Consider the following 21077-nt stretch of genomic DNA (forward strand, 5'->3'; position numbering starts at 1 on the left):
CCTACTGTGAAGCATTGGGGTGGAAACATCATGCTTTGGGGCTGTTTTTCTGCAAAGGGACCAGGACGACTGATCCGTGTAAAGGAAAGAATGAATGGGGCCATGTATCGTGAGATTTTGAGTGAAAAGCTCCTTCCATCAGCAAGGGCATTGAAGATGAAACGTGGCTGGGTCTTTCAGCATGACAATGATCCCAAACATACCGCCCGGGCAACAAAGGAGTGGCTTCGTAAGAAGCATTTCAAGGTCCTGGAGTGGCCTAGCCAGTCTCCAGATCTCAACCCCATAGAAAATCTTTGGAGGGAGTTGAAAGTCCGTGTTGCCCAGCAACAGCCCCAAAACATCACTGCTCTAGAGGAGATCTGCATGGAGGAATGGGCCAAAATACCAGCAACAGTGTGTGAAAACCTTGTGAAGACTTACAGAAAACGTTTACCTCTGTCACTGCCAACAAAGGGTATATAACAAAGTATTGAGATAAACGTTTGTTATTGACCAAATGCTTATTTTCCACCATAATTTGCAAATAAATTCATTAAAAATCCTTCAATGTGATTTTCTGGATTTTTTTTCTCATTTTGTCTGTCATAGTTGTAGTGTACCTATGATGAAAATTACAGGCCTCTCATCTTTTTAAGTGGGAGAACTTGCACAATTGGTGGCTGACTAAATACTTTTTTGCCCCACTGTATATATTAGCATTTTTTTGAGGGGAGGCACAATAGACTAAAAACAGCAGGAATTCAGCTCCAATTGAATTATTTTTAAAGAAGTCCGTCCCCAAGTATTCCCACGCATAATAAAGACGTGATCATTTACAAATGTAAGCACGGTTTGAAATGATTATGTTTTAGACAAACATTATATCTGTTTGTGCTTCTTGCTGTCAATTTGCCCTCTACAAGTTATTTGTAATTATGTTCCAGACCCCTGACCAGCCGCTCAAGAAAAAAATCAGACTGCAGCTGAATCTAGTTGATGATCTCTGGTGTAAACTGTAGGGATACCCATGGTGCTGGAGGTCCGAGGTGCCCAGTGAGAGAAAGGCAGGTTGAGGTTGCTAGGATCAGAGTAGTGCAGAAGGTGTCATATGCTGAGGCAGGGAAGAGAGAAGTAGTGGAAGATGGGTCCAGGGGGAGGGATCCTAAGAGCATCCCTGTGAGTAGGCCGAAGTCAATAGAGAGTGATAGGAATAACATGTGCTTCAGTAAGTTTTAGCATTTATAGCCATGGTTGTCAATTGTACTGTAGAAATTAAGCGAAAGTCACAGAAATAGAGGTTGTGGTGGCAGCAGCAGAGAAGTACTTGGGATTGCAAGGATTTGCTGCAGAACATCTGCAAGGGGTGTTGAGTGGTAGTGTTATGTCCTCTCAATCTGGAGTAGGACTAGATAGGGTTGAATAGTGAGGTGGGTGGCGTTTTTGTTGTTGTTGAGAGGAGTAATAGATGCCAGAGCAATTTTTGTATTATCATATCAAAGAATATAATGTAGCTAGACCGTTAATGGCCCCACACACCAGTACAGTAGGTGGTGGTGTATGCAACCTAAAAGTTGGACGCGATCTGCCAAGCAAATCCCAAAGAAGAAGAAGAAGAAGAAGAAGAAGAAGAAGAAGAAGAAGTCCAGTTTGCCCGAAAGCCACACGAAGAAGAAAGGTCAAAGTTGATCTTGTCCATGTGTTGGTCAGCGGTAGTTAGCTAGCTACTTGTAAAAGGGGTTCATCTTGCATTTTTGTGATTGTACAAATGTCGTAACTGGATAAACTCCCGACTTTGTGCTATAAGCAAGGCGTGTATTTAAGGATTGTTCGTGGATCACTCGTGAGTCTCCTGCACATGATTTGTTTCATCTTATAGCAAAAGTGTTATTGCTAGTCATGGTAGCTAGCTAGCTAACCATAGGAAAGGTCTTGTGATGAAGCTAGTTTAGTTAGCTAGCTATCGTTAGTGATTCAGCTAGCTATCTCCTAATTTTGATCTTCAGAACTTTAACATTATCATAAAGCTTGTTAAATTTCTTAACATTCAATGAAGACATGAGCAATGCAGAAAATTCGAGCCTTGATAGCAAGTCCACGAGTGTCGAGTTTCAAAAGCAACGGTAAGCCCATTTAGCAAAATTAGCTGACTAGTTCGAGGGAAAGTCGATTTGAGTATGTCATCGATATTATAGTAGCTGGCGTTCTAACGTTAACTCGTGTTAAGCGGTCAAGTAATGATGACCATTTGTTGGCACCTCCTCCAGGTAACGTTAGTCCTGTAGATCTGACATTATTGGAATGATGTCACCTGTAGTGATGAACCGTATTGTATTTACATATCCATACCTTTTAGATTAGTACTGAAGTATTGATTTCAGCCCAAGGCTGGATTTAATTTCAGAAAGTTGTTCCCTCCCGTCTGGTTATCTTCACTCCCCTAATCTGAAAATCATATCTGAGATCAAGGAATTGTATACGTGGAATAACTAGGTGTGAGTGCACACGACCCTGGTAGTGAATGAACAGGGCTGAAATGTCATAACTTGAATGAAATACATCCCTTCACTCACTGGCTATTTGTTTGTGTTTTTATCAGGTTGGCTTTACAAGTGTGCAGGGATAAGGTGGATAATGAGTGAAGAGTCAGGGAATGTGCAGAACAAGCCACTGAAACGAGTGGAGGAGGGAAGTGGCGAGTTGGGTGAGCACATCAGAAAGAAACTTAAGTCTGATGTAGAACAGACTGGCGATGAGAGGAAACACCCCAAAAGAAAAGTGGTCCTGCTTTTGGCGTATTCAGGCAAAGGTTACTACGGTATGCAGGTTGGTATTAACCCTCTTAATCTTTCCATAAATCGTAACCCATGTGTTTTTAAACAAAATTGCTACTTTCTAAATTCTTAATCTGTTTTGTGTTTCAGAGAAATGCTGGATCTTCCCAGTTCAAAACCATTGAGGATGAGCTGGTTACAGCACTGATTAAGTCTGGGTGCATCCCAGACAACCATGGAGATGATATGAAAAAAATGTCATTCCAAAGATGTGCAAGAACGGACAAGGTATGGGAGACAAACATGGAAAGGGCTTAGTTTCTGTCAGCACAAATGCGTCCCTTGAGCAAGTAGTCTTACATACCTGTGTTTTATACCTGAAGTAATGGAATGCACGGGATAAGACATGCACTGTGTGTGGCCTCAAACACAAATGGATTATTACCTTGCTTTGTGATCAGCACCATTTGTTTTGTCAGGGTGTTTCTGCAGCAGGTCAAGTGGTCTCTCTAAAACTATGGATGATTGAAGACATAAAGGAAAAGCTCAACTCCAATCTTCCACCACAGATCCGAGTGCTGGGTGAGATCGCACTGCTTCCAGTTAAAAGTGTTGGAGATGAGCCTAAACCCTTCACAAGGAAGCCCATGGTGTCAGAATTAAGAATACGTTCTTGAAGTCTAGGTGGTTGCTTTTGGGAAGTCATTGATTCCACTTTTTGTGAAAATATGTTGGACGTGGGATGACAATGGAATTGTTAATTGTCTCATGCTGTTTATTCTGTTTATTATTCTAAAAAAGAGTGTGTGTATATATATATATATATATATATATATATATATATCTTTTTTATTTAAAATATATATATTATCTAAAAAATAACTTATGTCGCTTTGGTTAACAGTGTGGTTCCACATAGTTTGTGATATTCTTTTTGTCCCTGTAGGTCTGAAACGAGTGACTGGGGGCTTCAATTCTAAAAACAGCTGTGATGCCCGCACATACTCCTACATGCTCCCCACTGTGGCCTTCGCCCCAAAAGACTATAGCACTGAGAATTCTATTGCATTCCGCCTGGAGCCAGAGACACTGCAGAGAGTAAATTGTCTGTTTGGCAGCTACAAGGGCACTCATAACTTTCACAACTTCACCTCCCAGAAGGCCGCGCGGGACCCCAGCGCCCGCCGTTACATCACAGAGATGACCTGTGGCGAGCCCTTTGTGCGTGGCGGCGCTGAGTTTGCTGAGATTACCGTGCGTGGCCAGAGCTTCATGATGCATCAAATCCGGAAAATGATTGGCCTGGTGATAGCTGTGGTGAAGGGTTATTCTGGGGATGAGGTGTTCAAGCGAAGCTGGGGTGAGGAGAAGGTGGATGTACCCAAGGCCCCTGGGCTGGGCCTGGTGCTCGAGAAGGTGCACTTTGACAGGTACAACAAGCGCTTCGGCGGGGACGGCCTCCATGAGTGCCTGGAGTGGACTGAAGAGGAGCAGGCTATCTTGGCCTTCAAGGAGGAACACATCTACCCCAGCATTGTGGAGACGGAGTGCCAGGAAGGGTCCATGGCCAGCTGGATGGCCACACTGCCCATACACGACTTTATGGCCACTGCAAAAGGGGCTCAGGATAAGGACAGGGGGCAGGTGGGTGAATCCAACAGAATAATATTTGCCAGTTCAATTGTCAGTGGTTGTTTTTTTAAGACCAACAAAATGTTCAACATTAGTAGCTTAATCATTAACTAGGAGCAGTTCACACTGAGGAGTCATAAAACTGCTGTCTTTTTGGGAGATGCCATCACCCTCTTTTTTTTTTTCTTTAACCCATAAAATGTTTCAATTTTCAGGATGATGAGGATGAGGGTAATGGTTCAGATTCTGCACTTTGAAGTCTCCAGCAAGTAGAAAGACACCCTTTGCTGTATCTCTCAAGAATGAGCTTTTGTTTTGCTATGGAAATGCATTGTCAATAATGCCACTGATTTTAAATTCATACGTTTGAATAAACATTTTGTTCTTTAATTTAAACCTTTGAGTGTGAATCCTTTCCAGTGGTAATCTTTAACACATTGTATTTTGGAGGATTTGTTAGCTGGAAGCATTCATAAAACAAACACAGCTTGAGAAGACAGACAGGTCTATGATGGGATGCCATGAAATGAATTGTGGTATTTGATAACAATAATGTTAATCAATTATGTAAGTATATTTCATTACAGTACTTCTAGAATATTTGAGATACTTGGAATATGATTTGGCCATGCCCAGCACGATATACCCACCGACCGCAAGGGTGCGATATTAGAACTAAGTACGTCTATAGGATCCACAACTGAAAACGAGGACAACTTCGGAGGCGCAAGATGAGTTCGGAAGATGGTATAAAAACACCCCAAATAGAGACACATTATTATTTAGAGCAGGAAACATGCCAACGATGTGTAAGACGTTCTTGAGTATCTTCAGGTATGTAACTAAACAGAAACGTTCTATGTGGCCCATGTTAGTTGCTTTTTGAAAGCTAGTTAATCAGACCCCCATATTAATTTTGCCCTGATAGTTGTATTGGTTATTGACGATCCATATTCGATATCAATGCACATTCTTCACTTTCATCCTCAGTCAAAGAGAAGAAAGTTGTTTGTGCGATCAATGGCTGTAGTAAGCTGTTCTGCTCATCATTAGCAGTGGCGGTTCTAGACCATTTCAATTGGGGGGGCCAAGTTTTGGCCAGTTGTACTGTTAGAGGGGCCAGTTACATTAGACGTTATTGTTGTCATATTGTTTTCTTCACTGCAGGCATTAGTTATGTAAAAATGATTTCATGCTCCACATTTAGGGGGGCCACAAGGGGGTCCAAAATTGTTGTCACAGGGGCACTGACCCCCCCCCCCCCCCCCCCCCCCCCCCCCTGTATGTTGGGCAACTGCCCAAAGAAGACATAAGTACTGCACATCCACTTGTAATGTTGGAAAAGGTCAGTAATACATTATTCTGTTCTAGTTAAAAATAAGTCAATATGCTTTGATTAAATGTACAATATCCTCACCCATGAGGAAATTCTGACAGAGTAACTGTACAGTACCAGTCAAAAGTTTGGACACACCTACTCATTCAATAGTTGTTCTTTGTTTTAACTATTTTCTACATTGTAGAATAATAGTGAAGACATCAAAACTATGAAGTAACACACATGGAGTCATGTAGTAACCAAAAAAGTGTTAAATAAATCAAAACATATTTTATTTTTCTTTAATTAAAGTAGCCACCCTTTGCCTTGATGACAGCTTTGCAGACTTTTGGCATTCTCTCAACCAGCTTCACCTGGAATACTTTTCCAATAGTCTTGAAGGAGTTCCCACATATGCTGAGCACTTGTTGGCTGCTTTTCCTTCACGCTGCGGTCCACCTCATCCCAAACCATCTCAATTAGGTTGAGGCCGGGTGATTGTGAAGGCCAGGTCATTTGTTGCAGCATGCCATCACTCTCCTTCTTGGTCAAAAAGCTCCAATGCAGGAGAGTGCCCTGTGTTCACTGATAAAGTTTGCCTCCACAGAAGGGAAGTTCCCCCTCCATGACTTGGACTGGATTGAACACTACAGCTTCCCAAGGAAACTCATTCAGGTAGGGGGTTCAATGAAACACTACATGTTAGTTGCCTTGCGCGAATGTTACACCATTTAAGAGGTCATTAGGGTTCATTGGTATACCAAAGAGGCAAGTTTGAAACTGGACCCACCTGTATTTATGCCATTTAGCAGCAATGATATTATATACATAATTGTTCAGCAGACAGTCATGCGTACATACATTGTTAGTATGGGTGGCCCCAGCAGGAATTGAACACATGATTCTTGGCGTTGCAAGCGCCATGCTCTACTAACAGAGCCACACCTGAAACGTTTAGATTTTGTCCGTCTGTAGCAATCCATTGCTCTGTGAACAGGCAGTGGTGGAGTGGCTGCTCTCACAGGAGGACGATATGGCACTTCTTGTCTCCAGATTTCAGGACTACCTAGATATGGAGGATGTGCGTCACTACGTCTTGAGCTCCGTCCGCGAGAACGTGAGCAGGGTGATGGACAGAAACAAAGGGGTGAGCCCCAATAGGACTGGTGTCTGTGAGTGGAGGTTCTAAATGAGATGGTTTATCGTAGCTTGTTTAGTTGTTATCGGTTATCTATTGTAAAACATAATTTTCTCTTCCATCACCTCGGTTGACCTGTGCTCCACACCTTCGCTCAAGTGTTGGACTGTGTTGTCTCACTGATGTTGTTGGTTTAGAATGGTCTTGTCTCTTCAGGCAGTGATGCCCATTTACCAGAACAACGTTTTCACTCTACTGTCCAATGTTAACAGGCCTAGCCAGGAGTGAGAACTCACCAACTTCCTGGTTTAACAGGAAGGTCAGTCCCTTCCAGCCTGCTGTTGTGCTCTTGTACTATATATTAAAATATAACAAATCATTTTTTGTAACTTGTATGCAACAATTAGAAATTGGCCATGTTATTCCATTGTTACTGCAAGGGGCTCAAGAGTGCAAAGGTGCCATTAACTTATCAGAGTGGCAGAGATGCCGAATTCTCTGGACGCCTCTTCCCAATAGCTAAACACCTGAAGCTTCGGGGCATGTGTGGGATTCTGACATTTTTTACGTAGCTGCTGCTCCTTCCTCCCCGCGGCCATTATCGGATGTCTTTGTCTGTGTAGCCTATAAACTTCGACACGTTATAGAACAAACTTCTGTCCGTAACAGTAGGTAATTACAAATATAAGCACGACACAGACATGCAGTCTTTTTTGCGAACAATGATTAAGTTATATTATTAGCCTAAATGATGTAATGAACAGCAAAATCATTAGCATATGTCAATCTGCTATCCCCCATAGTAGAAAAGTTGACCTATTGGTCAGCTTGTCGTTCTGTGCGAGAAAGAAAAGGCCTATTCCAAACAGACTCTGGTACAGTTGTGGGATGATAGATCCCAAATTCATACAACCAGTAGGCCTAGGCTACACCCCAAAATTATTTATTCACATAAAAAGCAGAGCACAAGGCAGTAGGATACTCACAAATGTTCATTCCATAATGCAATTAACGGGAAAACACCATTGTGAGCGGTTTCATGTGACAGATGAAAATATCTAATAGAAATGTTGAAAGGAGGGAGATCTAAAGATGCAACAACGAGCATGGGTTGCTTGCTAATATGACTAGGATTATGCCTTTGGCTACTGGACAATGAAAGAAAGTTGTTGGGAGAAAAAGGCTACTTGTTTCAATAGCATATGTAAGTCTTTATAAAATAATTGCCTGCACATTTGGTTGGATTTGGGCTAGACTACTTTGGAGCATGGCGGTTACCTTCAGTCGCGCAGCCTCAGCCTTAGCCTTAACTGATTGTGTGATTTTATTGCCCCTTGATTCATTCTACAGCTAAACACGAAGACTGGAAAGCAGCCAAACTAAAAGTAAGCAAAGTCTCCTATCAATTACAAGAAACTGCATTTTTGTGTCTGGTGATAAGTATTTGTATCGCTGTAAGTGTGAATGTAATGATCATCTCTCCTTCCCATCAGGAAGACACACTGCCTTTGAGCGGTCGTGGCTTGGGTTTCTGAAGTATAAGGTCAACTATAACATATAGACCACCTTGTTCGGACTGGAGTCTGCAGCCCAGAATGACATTTTCCTTCTCATGTCTGTCTGTCGCCCCCAGTAGTTACCCAACAGCATGTACAAGAAGGTGCTGGTGATCCTCTGTGACTCCATCCTGCCCCACATAGCAATCCCACACTGACGATCGACTTCCTGGCTGCAGCCTATGATGTTGGCGAGTTGGGTTTCCATCGTCTGTTTTCATAGACTGTTCTATAGAAGACAATCTGAGTGGATGCTATGCTGTACTGAAAGAGAGTAGACCTCTCTTTCATGTTTACTCCATTAACTATTGATGACTGGCATTTCATCCTCACATTTGCTGTAAATTTGTTAACAGTCAACAACACCTTTTGTCCATTGTGTCTCATCTTTCTCTCAAAGTCACCTGCCAGTCTACTTGGTAGCAGCGTTTGCCAAGGGTCTGTCCCACCTGGCCCTCAAGGCCCTGCCTGCTGCCTTGCTCATGGTACTGCCCTTCATCTACAACCTGATCCGCCTCCATCCTGCCTGCCGAGTACTCACTCACCGCCCCAGTGCAGCAGATGTTCCCATTTCACCCCATACACTCACCTGTCTGGAGATGGGAATGAATTAGATACTGATTATAATGTTGTGGTGGGTTTACATTTAGGCAAAGTCTCAAAGTCTCAAAGGGCTTTCCAATAGACAGCAGATTGTTTGTCATTTAATGTGTGTGTGCTTGAACAGAAGCCTGTGTTGACCCCTACCTGATGGAGGAGGAGGACCCCACCCAGTGCCATGCCCTGGAAAGCAGCCTGTGAGCTACAGGTATGTAGGGATATCCAGAGAAACACACATGATCCATAGAGATGAACACAATGAAATCTCACTCATTGCTCTTAACTTTTTACTCTTGCTTTCCTACTGAGTATAGACTCTTCTGAAGCATTGCCAGCCTGATGTGGCCAAGGCTGCCATGGCGATCAACAAGCCCCTGTCACAGCAGGAGGATGACATCAGCGAGGTCCTGGATTTATCAACCTATGAGGTGAGGTGAGGTTTTATTGGTTGGTTAGGATATAATGTCTGGTGTGGATTCTTTCTTTGTTATCATTTCTTTGCATGTATATTTATATTGGTGTTTGTCACCATGTTATTGTTGGAATGTGTTTCCATGTCTGTGCACATAGCAGATGGAGCAGGACCTGAAGCAGAGCAAGACTGTGCCACTGGAGTTTGACCCTGCCATCAAGCTACTGGAGGAGTGGGGGTACTGGGCCTGCACTTCTCTCTAGAGTAGAGACAACCAGCACCAGGACATTCATACACCCAGGTCTTTGGTCCTCTCTCCAATATCCCCTTTATATTTCAGCTCCACATTTTTCTCTTGTTTTCTGTTTGGGATTCATTGTACTTCAATCATGTGTGTTTCCCGAGTGGCGCGGTGGTGGTCTAAGGCACTGCATCTCAGTGCTCGAGGCATCACTACAGACCCTGGTTCGATCCCAGGCTGTATCACAACCGGCCGTGATCGGGAGTCCCATAGGGTGGCGCACAATTGGCCCAGCGTCGTCCAGGTTTGGCCGGGGTAGGCCGTCATTGTAAATAAGAATTTGTTCTTAACTGCCATGCCTAGTTAAATAAGGGTTCAATAAAAAATATAAACCTTAGGAAACTGTGCGCTGTGTTTAATATTGAGGCTTATTGTCAGATAAGATTTACAATGTTTTGTAGATGTTGACATTGGTATGCATGTGTGCAATATCTATAACCATTTTAAGCAGAAGTCATATAAAGTTTGACAGGCAGGGAGTTGCACTTAAAAGATATATTCACAACTCTATGCACCATGTTTATAATGCATTTCAATGGGCGCATTAAGATATAAAAATAAGGCAATGAAGTTGTTCAGAAATGTCAGAAATCCACCTAGAGTTTGATCATGATTCTGTTACATTACATTACACAGTCATTAAGCGTCTTCTGTACAGGGGAGTTTTGTTAAGCGCTCAGATGCTTGGTCTCAACATCAATGCACAAAACTTGCAGTACGGTTAAGAACACATAAGGACCGCCGTGTCTTTCATATCAGTCACAAATCATTTTCAGAAAACAAAAGGTTAAATTGATACCCACTTTTACAGAGTTAGTGTACCGGAGGAGGAAGGCACCCATAGCTGTATGAATCTGTGCAAAACTGCTACAGAACGTGTATATTTTTTTATTTAAATTATTCATTCTCGCTGTTGAAAGATTAGGTCCATATCTTTCGAAAGCCGTATTGCATTAGATTAGAGTCACATGAGCGTATGTCCTACATTGGAATCCGTAGGATTGCCCGGCATTCATTGGCTGATTGCATGATCGTTGTCACTGCTTACGTCAATACGCGTAGCTGCTTCCTGAAGCTTAGCAGATCCAGCAAAATAGAAGATGGTAAGTCTGGAAAGACAGTAAATATTAGATTTCGAGGCTTATTTATGTTTCGTGAACATTACTTGTATGAAGACGTGAGCACTAGCCTTGTTACCGTAAAATCTACCTCTAGATCCCGGTAAATAAAACTTGTGAAGTCTGTTGGTCTGCTAAGTTAGCTAGCTACGATCACATGACAGTTGAAAATGTGATCTGAATAAGCATCAAAACACCGCCTGTATTCGGTTGTACTTTAAGTTTGTCATTATTTGTTCGTTTTTACAAATCGGTGTGATGAGCTTGCTCGAGTAGCTAGCTAACGTTATTTAATTTCCTTCTCAAATTGTTAGCAAGCTTTAGACAGTAGCTAACTAGTCAGAAATGCTAGCTAGCGTGTGCTTTTCAAAAACAAAATCTGGTTTAACTAACGTTACCACACCATGTGCTTTACACATCGCAGTTATCTACGAATATAAATTCAGTAATGTGAGTTTTTGTATTTGTTTGATTTGAACTTTATGGCCCTTTTTAACGTTTTGTGTCAGTGCACCAACCAAACGTTACTGCTTGGTAGGGACACTTCATCACTCACACTCTCTAGTTTGATATAACCTGCAACCCACTAACAATTAAGGCTATTTACTATTGTCACCTAGCTAACACTTCTTATTTGTTATGAATATTTCATGACTTTATTCATCCACTTTTAATTTATAATTTCAGTTTTCACTCTTGTCCCTTGTTCTTTTTTCCTTTCCAATCTTTGACCATGCTTCATGTAAATCTCTCCACGCACATCTTGCTTTCCACCCCTTTTCACCCACCATTCCCTTCCCACCCTCCCACCACTCCCTGTCTCCAATCAACCTCTGCTTGTATTCAGGCTGTTCACCGGGTAAGTGCCCTGTTCTCTGTGTTGGAGCTTGTCTTCTGCCCGTTCTGTAGTCTTGTTTTGCGGGGGTGAGATGGCTGTCATAGTAACACTCCACACCTCACTATTCTCTGCAGGTTAGGCCTATAATGATGCCCTAATAGCAAATATAGATTAATTTATTGCATTCATCCATTAACACACATAGACACTTAGAATGCTGCATTCCATTCAGGTGAGAATATTGAGCAATTCTGATTTGTATTTATTTATCAGTAACCATGTTTCCATCCACAGTTTTTATGCGAGTAACGTAGCAATGGGTCATCAAAATTGTCAAAGGTTTTAAAATAATTATAATAAATGCAATAGTTGGATAATGGGTAAAGATACTCCAAGCCGTTTTAATTGTTTTTAACCCATCAGATATTTACTGAATTATAGCACACACAATGTTTACTGGCACGGACAAATAATGAATGGCTTTCAAGGGATTGTCAGATTTCACTTTTTTATTTATAGAATGCACTGAAATATACATATTTTTTAATGGTATCAGGTAATAAAAAATGGTGTTAAAAATAAAGACAATTATTTGTGCCTCAGTTGCATAAAGACAAATACAAGTATCCATTATCCATAATAATCTCATCATGTAGGCTATCCTACCAGCACTGTATCTGTGAGCTTTTGGCAAGAGCTCTGGTGCTAAAACCAGACTAGGCACATTTGCTATTTAACACAACAGTTTTTGTGACAAAACTATCAGTATAGTTGAAAATGTGATCGTAGTCACACACTGAATTTTGTTGGAAACACACAACTGGTGGAAAAATGCGTATCATTTTCTTTATGCGGATTTTAGAATATTCACATGAAAATCTGTGCCAATTGGAAGGAAACCTAGCTAGGACCCACTTTTCCATCCTGTTTTTATGCGAGTAAAGTCATACTGTATATTAAAAGAGAAATCACAACAGCTGTGATGGAAACAGGAAGTTCCAGTACAATTTCACTAATTGGATGGAAACCAACAGTTGAAGTCGGAAGTTTACATACACTTAGGTTGGAGTCATTAAAACTCTTTTTTTCAACCACTCCACAAACTATTGTTTTGGAAAGTCGGTTAGGACATCTACTTTGTGCATGACACAAGTACGTTTTCAAACAATTGTTTACAGACATATTATTTCACTTATAATTCACTGTATCACAATTCCAGTGGGTCAGAAGTTTACATACACTAAGTTGACTGTGCCTTTAAACAGCTTAGAAAATGGCTTTAGAAACTTCTGATAGGCGAATTGACATCATTTTAGTCAATTGGAGGTGTACCTGTGGATGTATTTCAAGGCCTACCTTCAAACTCAGTGCCTCTTTGCTGGACATCATGGGGAAATCAAAGGAAATCAGCCAAGACCCCAGAAAAAATATTGTAGACATCCACAAAACTGGTTTATCCTTGGGAGCAATTTCCAAATCCCTGAAGGTACCACGTTCATCTGTACATACAATAGTACGCAAGTATGAACACCACGGGACCACGCAGCCGTCAGGAAGGAGACGCGTTCTGTCTCCTAGAGATTAACGTACTTTGGAGCGGAAAGTGCAAATCAATCCCAGAACAACAGCAAAGGACCTTGTGAAGATGCTGGAGGAAACGGGTACAAAAGTATCTATATCCACAGTAAAACGAGTCCTATATCGACATAACCTGAAAGGCCGCTCAGCAAGGAAGAAGCCACTGCTCCAAAACCGCCATAAAAAAAAAGCCAGACTACTGTTTGCAACTGCACATGGGGACAAAGATCATACTTTTTGGAGAAATGCCCTCTGGTCTGATGAAACAAAAACAGAACTGTTTGGCCATAATGACCATCGTTATGTTTGGAGGAAAAAGGGGGAGGCTTGCGAGCCGAAGAACCACATCCCAACCGTGAAGAAGGGGGGTGGCAGCATCATGTTGTGGGGGTGCTTTGCTGCAGGAGGGACTGGTGCACTTCACAAAATAGATGGCATCATGAGGCAGGAAAATTATGTGAATATATTGAAGGAACATCTCAAGACATCAGTCAGGAAGTTAAAGCTTGGTCGCAAATGGGTCTTCCAAATGGACAATGACCCCAAGCATACTTCCAAAGTTGTGTCAAACTGGCTTAAGGACAACAAAGTCAAGATATTGGAGTGGCCATCTCAAAGCCCTGACCTCAATCCAATAAAACATTTGTGGGCAGAACTGAAAAAGCTTGTGCGAGCAAGGAGGCCTACAAACCTGACTCAGTTACACCAGCTCCGTCAGGAGGAATGGGCCAAAATTCACCCAGCTTATTGTCGGAATCTTGTGGAAGGCTACCCAAAACATTTTACCCAAGTTAAACGATTTAAAGGCAATGCTACCAAATTCTAATTGAGTGTATGTAAACTTCTGATCCACTGGGAATGTGATGAAAGAAAGTAAAGCTGAATTAAATAATTCTCTACTATTATTCTGACATTTCACATTCTTAAAATAAAGTGGTGATCCTAACTGACCTACGACAGGGAATTATTACTAGTATTAAATATCAGGAATTGTGAAAAACTGAGTTGAAATGTGTTTGGCTAAGGTGTATGTAAACATCTGACTTCAACTGGAGCTATAGTCTGTGATTATGGAGTTTGGATGCACTGACCTTTTGGGCTGGTTTCATGGTGATGTAGGATGACTTTTCTGATGTCTGATTGTGGTGTGGAAAAATCAATAAACTTTTCTTGTTTGGGCGTAACAAGTGGCACAGCGGTCTGAGGCACTGCAGTGCTTGAGGTGTCATACAGACCCGGGTTCGATCCCAGGCTGTGTTACAGCTGGCCGTGACCGGGAAACTTATAAGGCGGCGCACAATTGGGCCAGCCTCGTCCGGGTTAGGAGAGGGTTTGGCCGGCCGGGATTTACTTGTCCCATAATGCTCTAGGGACTCCTTGTGGCAGGTCGGGAGACTGCAAGCTGACCTCGGTTGCCAACTGGACGGTGTTTCCTCCGACACATTGGTTCGGCTGGCTTCCAGGTTAAGTGAGCAGGGCGGCTTGGCAGGGTCATGTTTCGGAGGATGCATGGCTCTCGACCTTTGCCTTTCCCAAGTGCGTACGGGAGTTGCAGGGATGGGACAAGACTGTATCTACCAATTGGCTATCATGAAAAAGAGGTAAAAGTACCAAAAATAAACCACTTTTCTTGTTTGTCTGAAACTAGGATTATTTTGATTAGTCGCGGGTCAGACAAACTGATCCAAACGTGGGGATAGCCTTGTCCCTAAGGGGACAAGAAGCTTTAGTCCTTGACCAAATTGGCAGAACACAATCTTCTCTTCCAGCGCTAATTACGATGGAGTATTGATATACCCTACCTAAGAGAACATACAATTATAGTAAAGCAAAAAAAGTGATCATCCAACTCGATGACCAATGTTGTGTTATTTTTTTATGATGAATTGACATTCAATACAACAGACTTGTTGAAAATGTGCAAGTCACATGTTGAATTTCAATTAATTTCCTGAGTTGACTGAGCTGAAATGGTATAGATTCCAAACTTAATGTCACCCTAATTGACAGCCTACATTTCGTAAGTATGACTGAGCCCCCTCTCGTAACTGTTGCTAACATAAATACTGTTGCTAACATAACTCTCCGTCCATTGTTTGATGACAGTTGGTCCTGGTGTTAGGTGACCTGCACATCCCCCACCGATGCAATACCCTTCCAGCCAAGTTCAAGAAGCTGCTAGTGCCAGGAAAAATCCAGCACATCCTCTGTACAGGCAACCTTTGCACCAAGGAGAGCTATGACTACCTGAAGACCCTGGCTGGGGATGTACACATCGTTAGGGGAGACTTTGATGAGGTTTTTGTCTCTGCTTCCCTTCTGCTTTATTACATGATCCATTATCTTGAAACTTATATGTAAACCTTTAATGGGTTAGAACAGTGCATGAACTGTAGTGTGTTTTTGGCCTTCTCTGCCCTACAGAACCTGAACTACCCGGAGCAGAAGGTGGTGACAGTGGGTCAGTTTAAGATCGGCCTGATCCATGGGCACCAGGTGATCCCCTGGGGGGACATGGCAAGCCTGGCCCTGCTGCAGAGGCAGCTTGACGTCGACATCCTCATCTCTGGACACACGCACAAGTTCGAGGCCTTCGAAAACGAGAACAAGTTCTACATCAACCCCGGCTCAGCAACTGGAGCCTACAACGCACTGGAAAGGTAATGGAGGCATTTTTACAGATTAAGCCGTTCACATATTTATTGGGTCATTTAGCAGGTGACTTGGTAAGTTGCTAACCGCTAGCATTAATCTGAGCCTTCCTCTCTTTTGTTTGGTTTCTCCTCAGCAACATCATCCCATCCTTTGTATTGATGGACATCCAAGCATCCACAGTGGTGACATATGTCTACCAGCTCATCGGAGATGACGTGAAAGTGGAGAGGATTGAGTACAAGAAATCCTAAAACCAGGACTGAAGTAGGGGGCTCTGTTGTTCACTTAGCGTATCGTTTCATTCCTTTGTACCTGCAGCTCCAACTACGTCGCCATTAATGCTTGACTTGGGCAGGAGCTCACCAGAGCTGAGTATCTGCACCTCAAATGTTCTACTGCTTGAGCTCCTGTTCCTCTTATAGAATAATAGCGCCAAAGTATTGTGGAGCTCCTGCGCCTAAATATAAAGAGTACCAGCGCACAATGAGTACTGGAACCTATTTCAATCCAAGTCAAGCACTGGTCACCACAATGCTAATGCTGCACCATATCTGTTTGCCACTTAACTCTATAAAGAAATGTACAATATTGTTTATATTTCATCAGCATTTGCTTGTGTTCGACCCACCATCTGGTGTCTGTAGAGAATGCAATAAGATCATGAGTTTGCGTAATGTCATTAAAATAAATATTTTTAATTTTACGTATTGGGATGTAAAATGTCCTGTAAGTACATGTAACTCCATGGCCTTTATCTTCCTGTAGTGGGCCTTCTCTCACTCATTTTCCCCACAATAAAAATCCAATTTCACTTTCTTTCAGCCACTTGTTGTTATTAAATTGTAAGACTAACAGCTATAGAAAATGTCACCACATGTAAAAACACTGTGACAACAAATGAGCGTTGCATCGATAAGTTAGTGAATTAGTCATCTCCCCCATGAACAGTGATCTCATGCATTCACTCATCTCCTCTAACTCCAGGTCATCTTCCCATTGGTTGAACCCAGATGACAAAGGCACAGATGTAAACATGGCATAATTTAGGTTAGAACAAAAATTGTGCAATACTAAAGCTTCAATAAATGCCCTGAGCGCTTTCAAACATACAGTGCCTTCGGGAAAGTATTCAGACCCCTTGACTTTTTCCACATTTTGTTACGTTACAGCCTTATTCGATAATGGATTAAATTACCAAATTTCCTCAGCAATCTACACACAATACCCCATAATGACAGCAAAAAGTTATTTTTAGAAATGTAGCAAATCTATTAAAAACATACCTTATGTAAATAAGTATTCAGACCCTTTGCTATGAGACTCGAAATTGAGCTCAGGTGCATCCTGTTTCCATTGATCATCCTTGAGATGATTCTACAACTTGATTGGAGTCCACCTGTGGTAAATTGAATTGATTGGACATGATTTGGAAAGGAATACGCCTTCCTATATAAGGTCCCACAGTTGACAGTGCATTTCAGAGCAAAAAACAAACCATGAGGTCGAAGGAATTGTCCGTAGAGCTCCGAGACAGGATTGTGTCGAGGTACAGCTCAAGTCTCACAGCAAAGGGTCTGAATACTTATGTAAATAAGGTATGATGGAACTGGCTCTCATGAGGACCGCCACAGGAAAGGAAGACCAAGAGTTACCTCTGCTGCAGAGGACAAGTTCATTAGCGTTACCAGCCTCAGAAATTGCAGCCCAAATAAATGCTTCACAGAGTTCAAGTAACAGACACATCTCAACATCAACTGTTCAGAGGAGACTGTGAATCAGGCCTTCATGGTCAAATTGCTGCAAAGAAAGCACTACTAACGGACACCAATAAAAAGAAGAGACTTGCTTGGTCCAAGAAACACAAGCAATGTACATTAGATTGGTGGAAATCTGTCCTTTGGTCTTTTGAGTCCAAATTTGAGAATTGTCTTTGTGAAACGCAGAGTAGGTGAATGGATGACCTCCGCATGTGTGGTTCCCACCGTGAAGCATGGAGGAGGAGGTGTGATGGTGCTTTTCTGGTGACAATGTCAGTGATTTATTTAGAATTTAAGGCACACTTAACCAGCATGGCTACCACAGCATTCTGCAGCGATACACCTTCCCTTTTGGTTTGCGTTTAGTGGGACTATCATTTGTTTTTCATCAGGACAATGACCCAACACACCTCCAGGCTGTGACAAAGATGGGCAAACCCTTGAATGAGTAGGTGTGTCCAAACTTTTGACTGGGTCTGTGTATATATACTGAACAAAATTATTAAACAAAACATGCAACAATTTCTAAGATTTTACTGCGTTATAGCTCATTTGAGGAAATAAGTCAATTGAAATAAATTCATTAGACCCTAATCTATGGATTTCACATGATTGGGAATACATTTATGCATCTGTTGGTCACAGATATCATAAAATAACTCACAATGGGCTTTTGGATCTCGTCGCGAATTGCCATCGATAAAATGCAATTGTGTTTGTTGTCTGTAGCTTATGCCTGCCCATAACCCCATTACTGGCTCAAATAGCAGACCAATCAGCCTGTTACCAACCCTAAGTAAACTTCTGGAAAAAATTGTGTTTGACCAGATACAATTCTAATTTAAAGTTAACAAATTGACAACAGACTTTCAGCATGCTTATAAGGAAGGACATTCAACAAGCACAGTACTTACAAAATGATTGATGATTGGCTGAGAGAAATTGATGATAAGTTTGTGGGGGCTGTTTTGTTAGACTTCAGTCAATCATAATGGCTTTACACCCCCTGCCATCTTGTGGATAAAGAGTTACTTGTCTAACAGAACAAAGAGGGTGTTCTTTAATGGAAGCCTCTCCAAAATATTCCAGGTAGAATCAGGAATTTCCCAGGGAAGCTGTTTAGGCCCCTTGCTTTTTTCAATCTTTATTAACTACATGCCAATGGCTTTGAGCAAAGCCAGTGTGTCTATGTATGCGGATGACTCAACACTATACACGTCAGCTACTACAGCAACTGAAATGACTGCAACACTTAACAAAGTGTAGTTTCACAATGGGTGGCAAGGTATAAGTTAGTCCTAAATAGTTTGAAAACTAAAAGCATTGTATTTGGGACAGATCATTCACTAAACCCTAAACCTTTTCTAAATTTCGTAATGCATAATGTGGAAATTGAGCAAGTTGAGGTGACTAAACTGCTTGGAGTAACCCTGAATTGTAAATTGTCATGGTCAAAACATGTTGATACAACAATAGCTAAGATGGGGAGAAGTCTGTCCATAATAAAGCGCTGCTCTGCCTTTTTAACAACACTATCAACAAGGCAGGTCCTACAAGCCATAGTTTGGTTTCACCTAGACTACTGTTCAGTCGGGTGGTCAGGTGCCACAGAGACACTTAGGAAAATTACAATTGGCTCAGAACAGGGCAGCACGGCTGGCCCTTAAAAGTACACGGAGAGCTAACATTAATGAAATGCATGTTAATCTCTCATGGCTCAAAGTGGAAGAGAGATTGACTTCCTCACTACTTGTTTTTGTAAGAAATGTTGACAAGCTGAATGTACCGAGCTGTCTGTTAAGCCTACTAGCACACAGCCCCAGACACCCATGCATACCCCACAAGACATGCCATCAGAGGTCTCTTCACAAGTCCAGAACAGACTATGGGAGGCGCACAGTACTACACAGAGCCATGACTACATGGAACTCTATTCCACATCAGGTAACTCATGCAAGCAGCAGAATCAGATAAAAAAAACAAACGGGTAACAATACACCTTATGGAACAGCGGGGACTGTGAAGAGACGCACACAAAGCTACAGACACACGCATACGCACACTAGCACACGCACTCTTCACACGTATATTGTAATATTGTTGTATGGTGGTATTATCAATCACATTTATTTATAAAGCCCTTCTTACATCAGCTGATGTCACAAAGTGCTGTACAGAAACCCAGCCCCAAACAGCAAGCAATGCAGGTATAGAAGCACAGTGGCTAGGAAAAACTCCCTAGAAAGGCCGGAACCTAGGAAGAAACCTAGAGAGGAACCAGGCTATGAGGGGTGGCCAGTCCTCTTCTCGCTGTGCCGGGTATTATAAATTTTGTATTGTAGATGTGTATTAATGTTATGATATACTGTTTTATTTTTTGTTTTATATGTAATGTAAGTGGCTTCATGTGTTTGAACCCCAGGAAGAGTAATGGGGATCCCTAATAAATACGAATACAAATACCATAACCCCACCATGGGTCACTCTGTTCACAACGTTGACATCAGCAAACCACTCGCCCACACGACGCCATACACGTGGTCTTCGGTTGTTAGACCGGTTGGACGTACTGTCAAATTCTCTTTAACGACGTTGTAGGCGGAAGATGATAGAGAAATGAACATTAAAATCTCTGGCAACAGCTCTGGTGGACATTCTTGCAGTCAGAACGCCAATTGCACACTCCCTCAAAACTTGAGACATCTGTGGCATTGTGTTGTGTGACAAAACTGAACATTTTAGAGTGGCCTTTTATTGTCCCCTGCACAAGGTGCATGTGTCATCCTGTTCAATCAGCTTCTTGATATGTCACATCTGTCAGGTGGATGGATTATCTTGGCAAATCAGAAATGTTAACTAACAGGGATTTAAACAAATTTGTGCACAAAATGTTTGTGCGAAGTGAAAATGTCTGGGATCTCTCATTTCAGCTCATGGAACACACATGTTGCGTTTATATTTTTGTTCAGTATCTGTCACAGATACCTTTAAAAAAGGTAGGGGCGTGGATCCGAAAACCAGTCAGTATCTGGTGTGACCACCATCTGCCTCATGCAGCACGACACATCTCCTTCTCACAGAGTTGATCAGGCTGTGGATTGTGGCCTGGAGAATGTTGTCCCACTCCTATTCAACGGCTGTGCAAAGTTGCCGGATATTAGTGGGAACTGGAACACGCTGTTCTACACGTCTACATGCCGATCGAGAGCATCCCAAATGCCACAACCCAACCGCCACCATGGGGCACTCTGTTCACAACGTTGACATCAGCAAACCCCTGACCAGTCAGGTCAAGACTCTTGTGAGGATGACGAGCACGTAGATGAGCTTCCCTGAGACGGTTTCTGACAGTTTGTACAAAACCACAGTTTCATCAGCTGTCCGGGTTGCTGGTCTCAGACGATCTCGCAGGTCAAGAAAT

General features: G+C 42.2%; 2 protein-coding genes and 1 pseudogene across 5 annotated transcripts; all 3 read left to right on the forward strand.

Annotated features, from left to right (window-relative positions):
• Window positions 1-1509: 1509 nt before the first annotated feature.
• LOC110509731 (tRNA pseudouridine synthase A) lies at window positions 1510-4781 on the forward strand. Of its 3 annotated transcripts, XM_036967971.1 has the most exons (7): window positions 1624-1822; window positions 2036-2102; window positions 2579-2805; window positions 2904-3041; window positions 3233-3335; window positions 3700-4397; window positions 4601-4781. In XM_036967971.1, exons 2-7 carry the CDS (start codon window positions 2045-2047, stop codon window positions 4640-4642), a joined length of 1266 nt encoding a protein of 421 aa, XP_036823866.1. In that variant the 5' UTR covers window positions 1624-1822; window positions 2036-2044; the 3' UTR covers window positions 4643-4781. The 3 variants fall into 3 exon arrangements, with proteins under 3 accessions (XP_021446475.2, XP_036823867.1, XP_036823866.1); XM_021590800.2 differs by lacking the exon at window positions 2036-2102 and having other exon boundaries at window positions 1510-1657; XM_036967972.1 differs by lacking the exon at window positions 2036-2102 and having other exon boundaries at window positions 1576-1822.
• Window positions 4782-6264: 1483 nt separating this feature from the next.
• On the forward strand, window positions 6265-9839 carry LOC110509337 (annotated as a pseudogene).
• Window positions 9840-10657: 818 nt separating this feature from the next.
• Window positions 10658-16720, forward strand: LOC110509732 (vacuolar protein sorting-associated protein 29). 2 transcript variants are annotated; one of them, XM_021590802.2, is made up of 5 exons: window positions 10680-10813; window positions 11676-11687; window positions 15351-15542; window positions 15669-15904; window positions 16033-16720. In XM_021590802.2, the coding sequence occupies exons 1-5, from the start codon at window positions 10811-10813 to the stop codon at window positions 16148-16150; spliced, it is 561 nt and encodes a 186-aa protein (XP_021446477.1). In that variant the 5' UTR covers window positions 10680-10810; the 3' UTR covers window positions 16151-16720. The 2 variants fall into 2 exon arrangements, with proteins under 2 accessions (XP_021446478.1, XP_021446477.1); XM_021590803.2 differs by lacking the exon at window positions 11676-11687 and having other exon boundaries at window positions 10658-10813.
• The last annotated feature ends 4357 nt before the right edge of the window (window positions 16721-21077 follow it).

Source organism: Oncorhynchus mykiss, chromosome Y, assembly GCF_013265735.2.
Source record: "Oncorhynchus mykiss isolate Arlee chromosome Y, USDA_OmykA_1.1, whole genome shotgun sequence".
NCBI classification, from domain to species: Eukaryota; Metazoa; Chordata; class Actinopteri; order Salmoniformes; family Salmonidae; genus Oncorhynchus; species Oncorhynchus mykiss.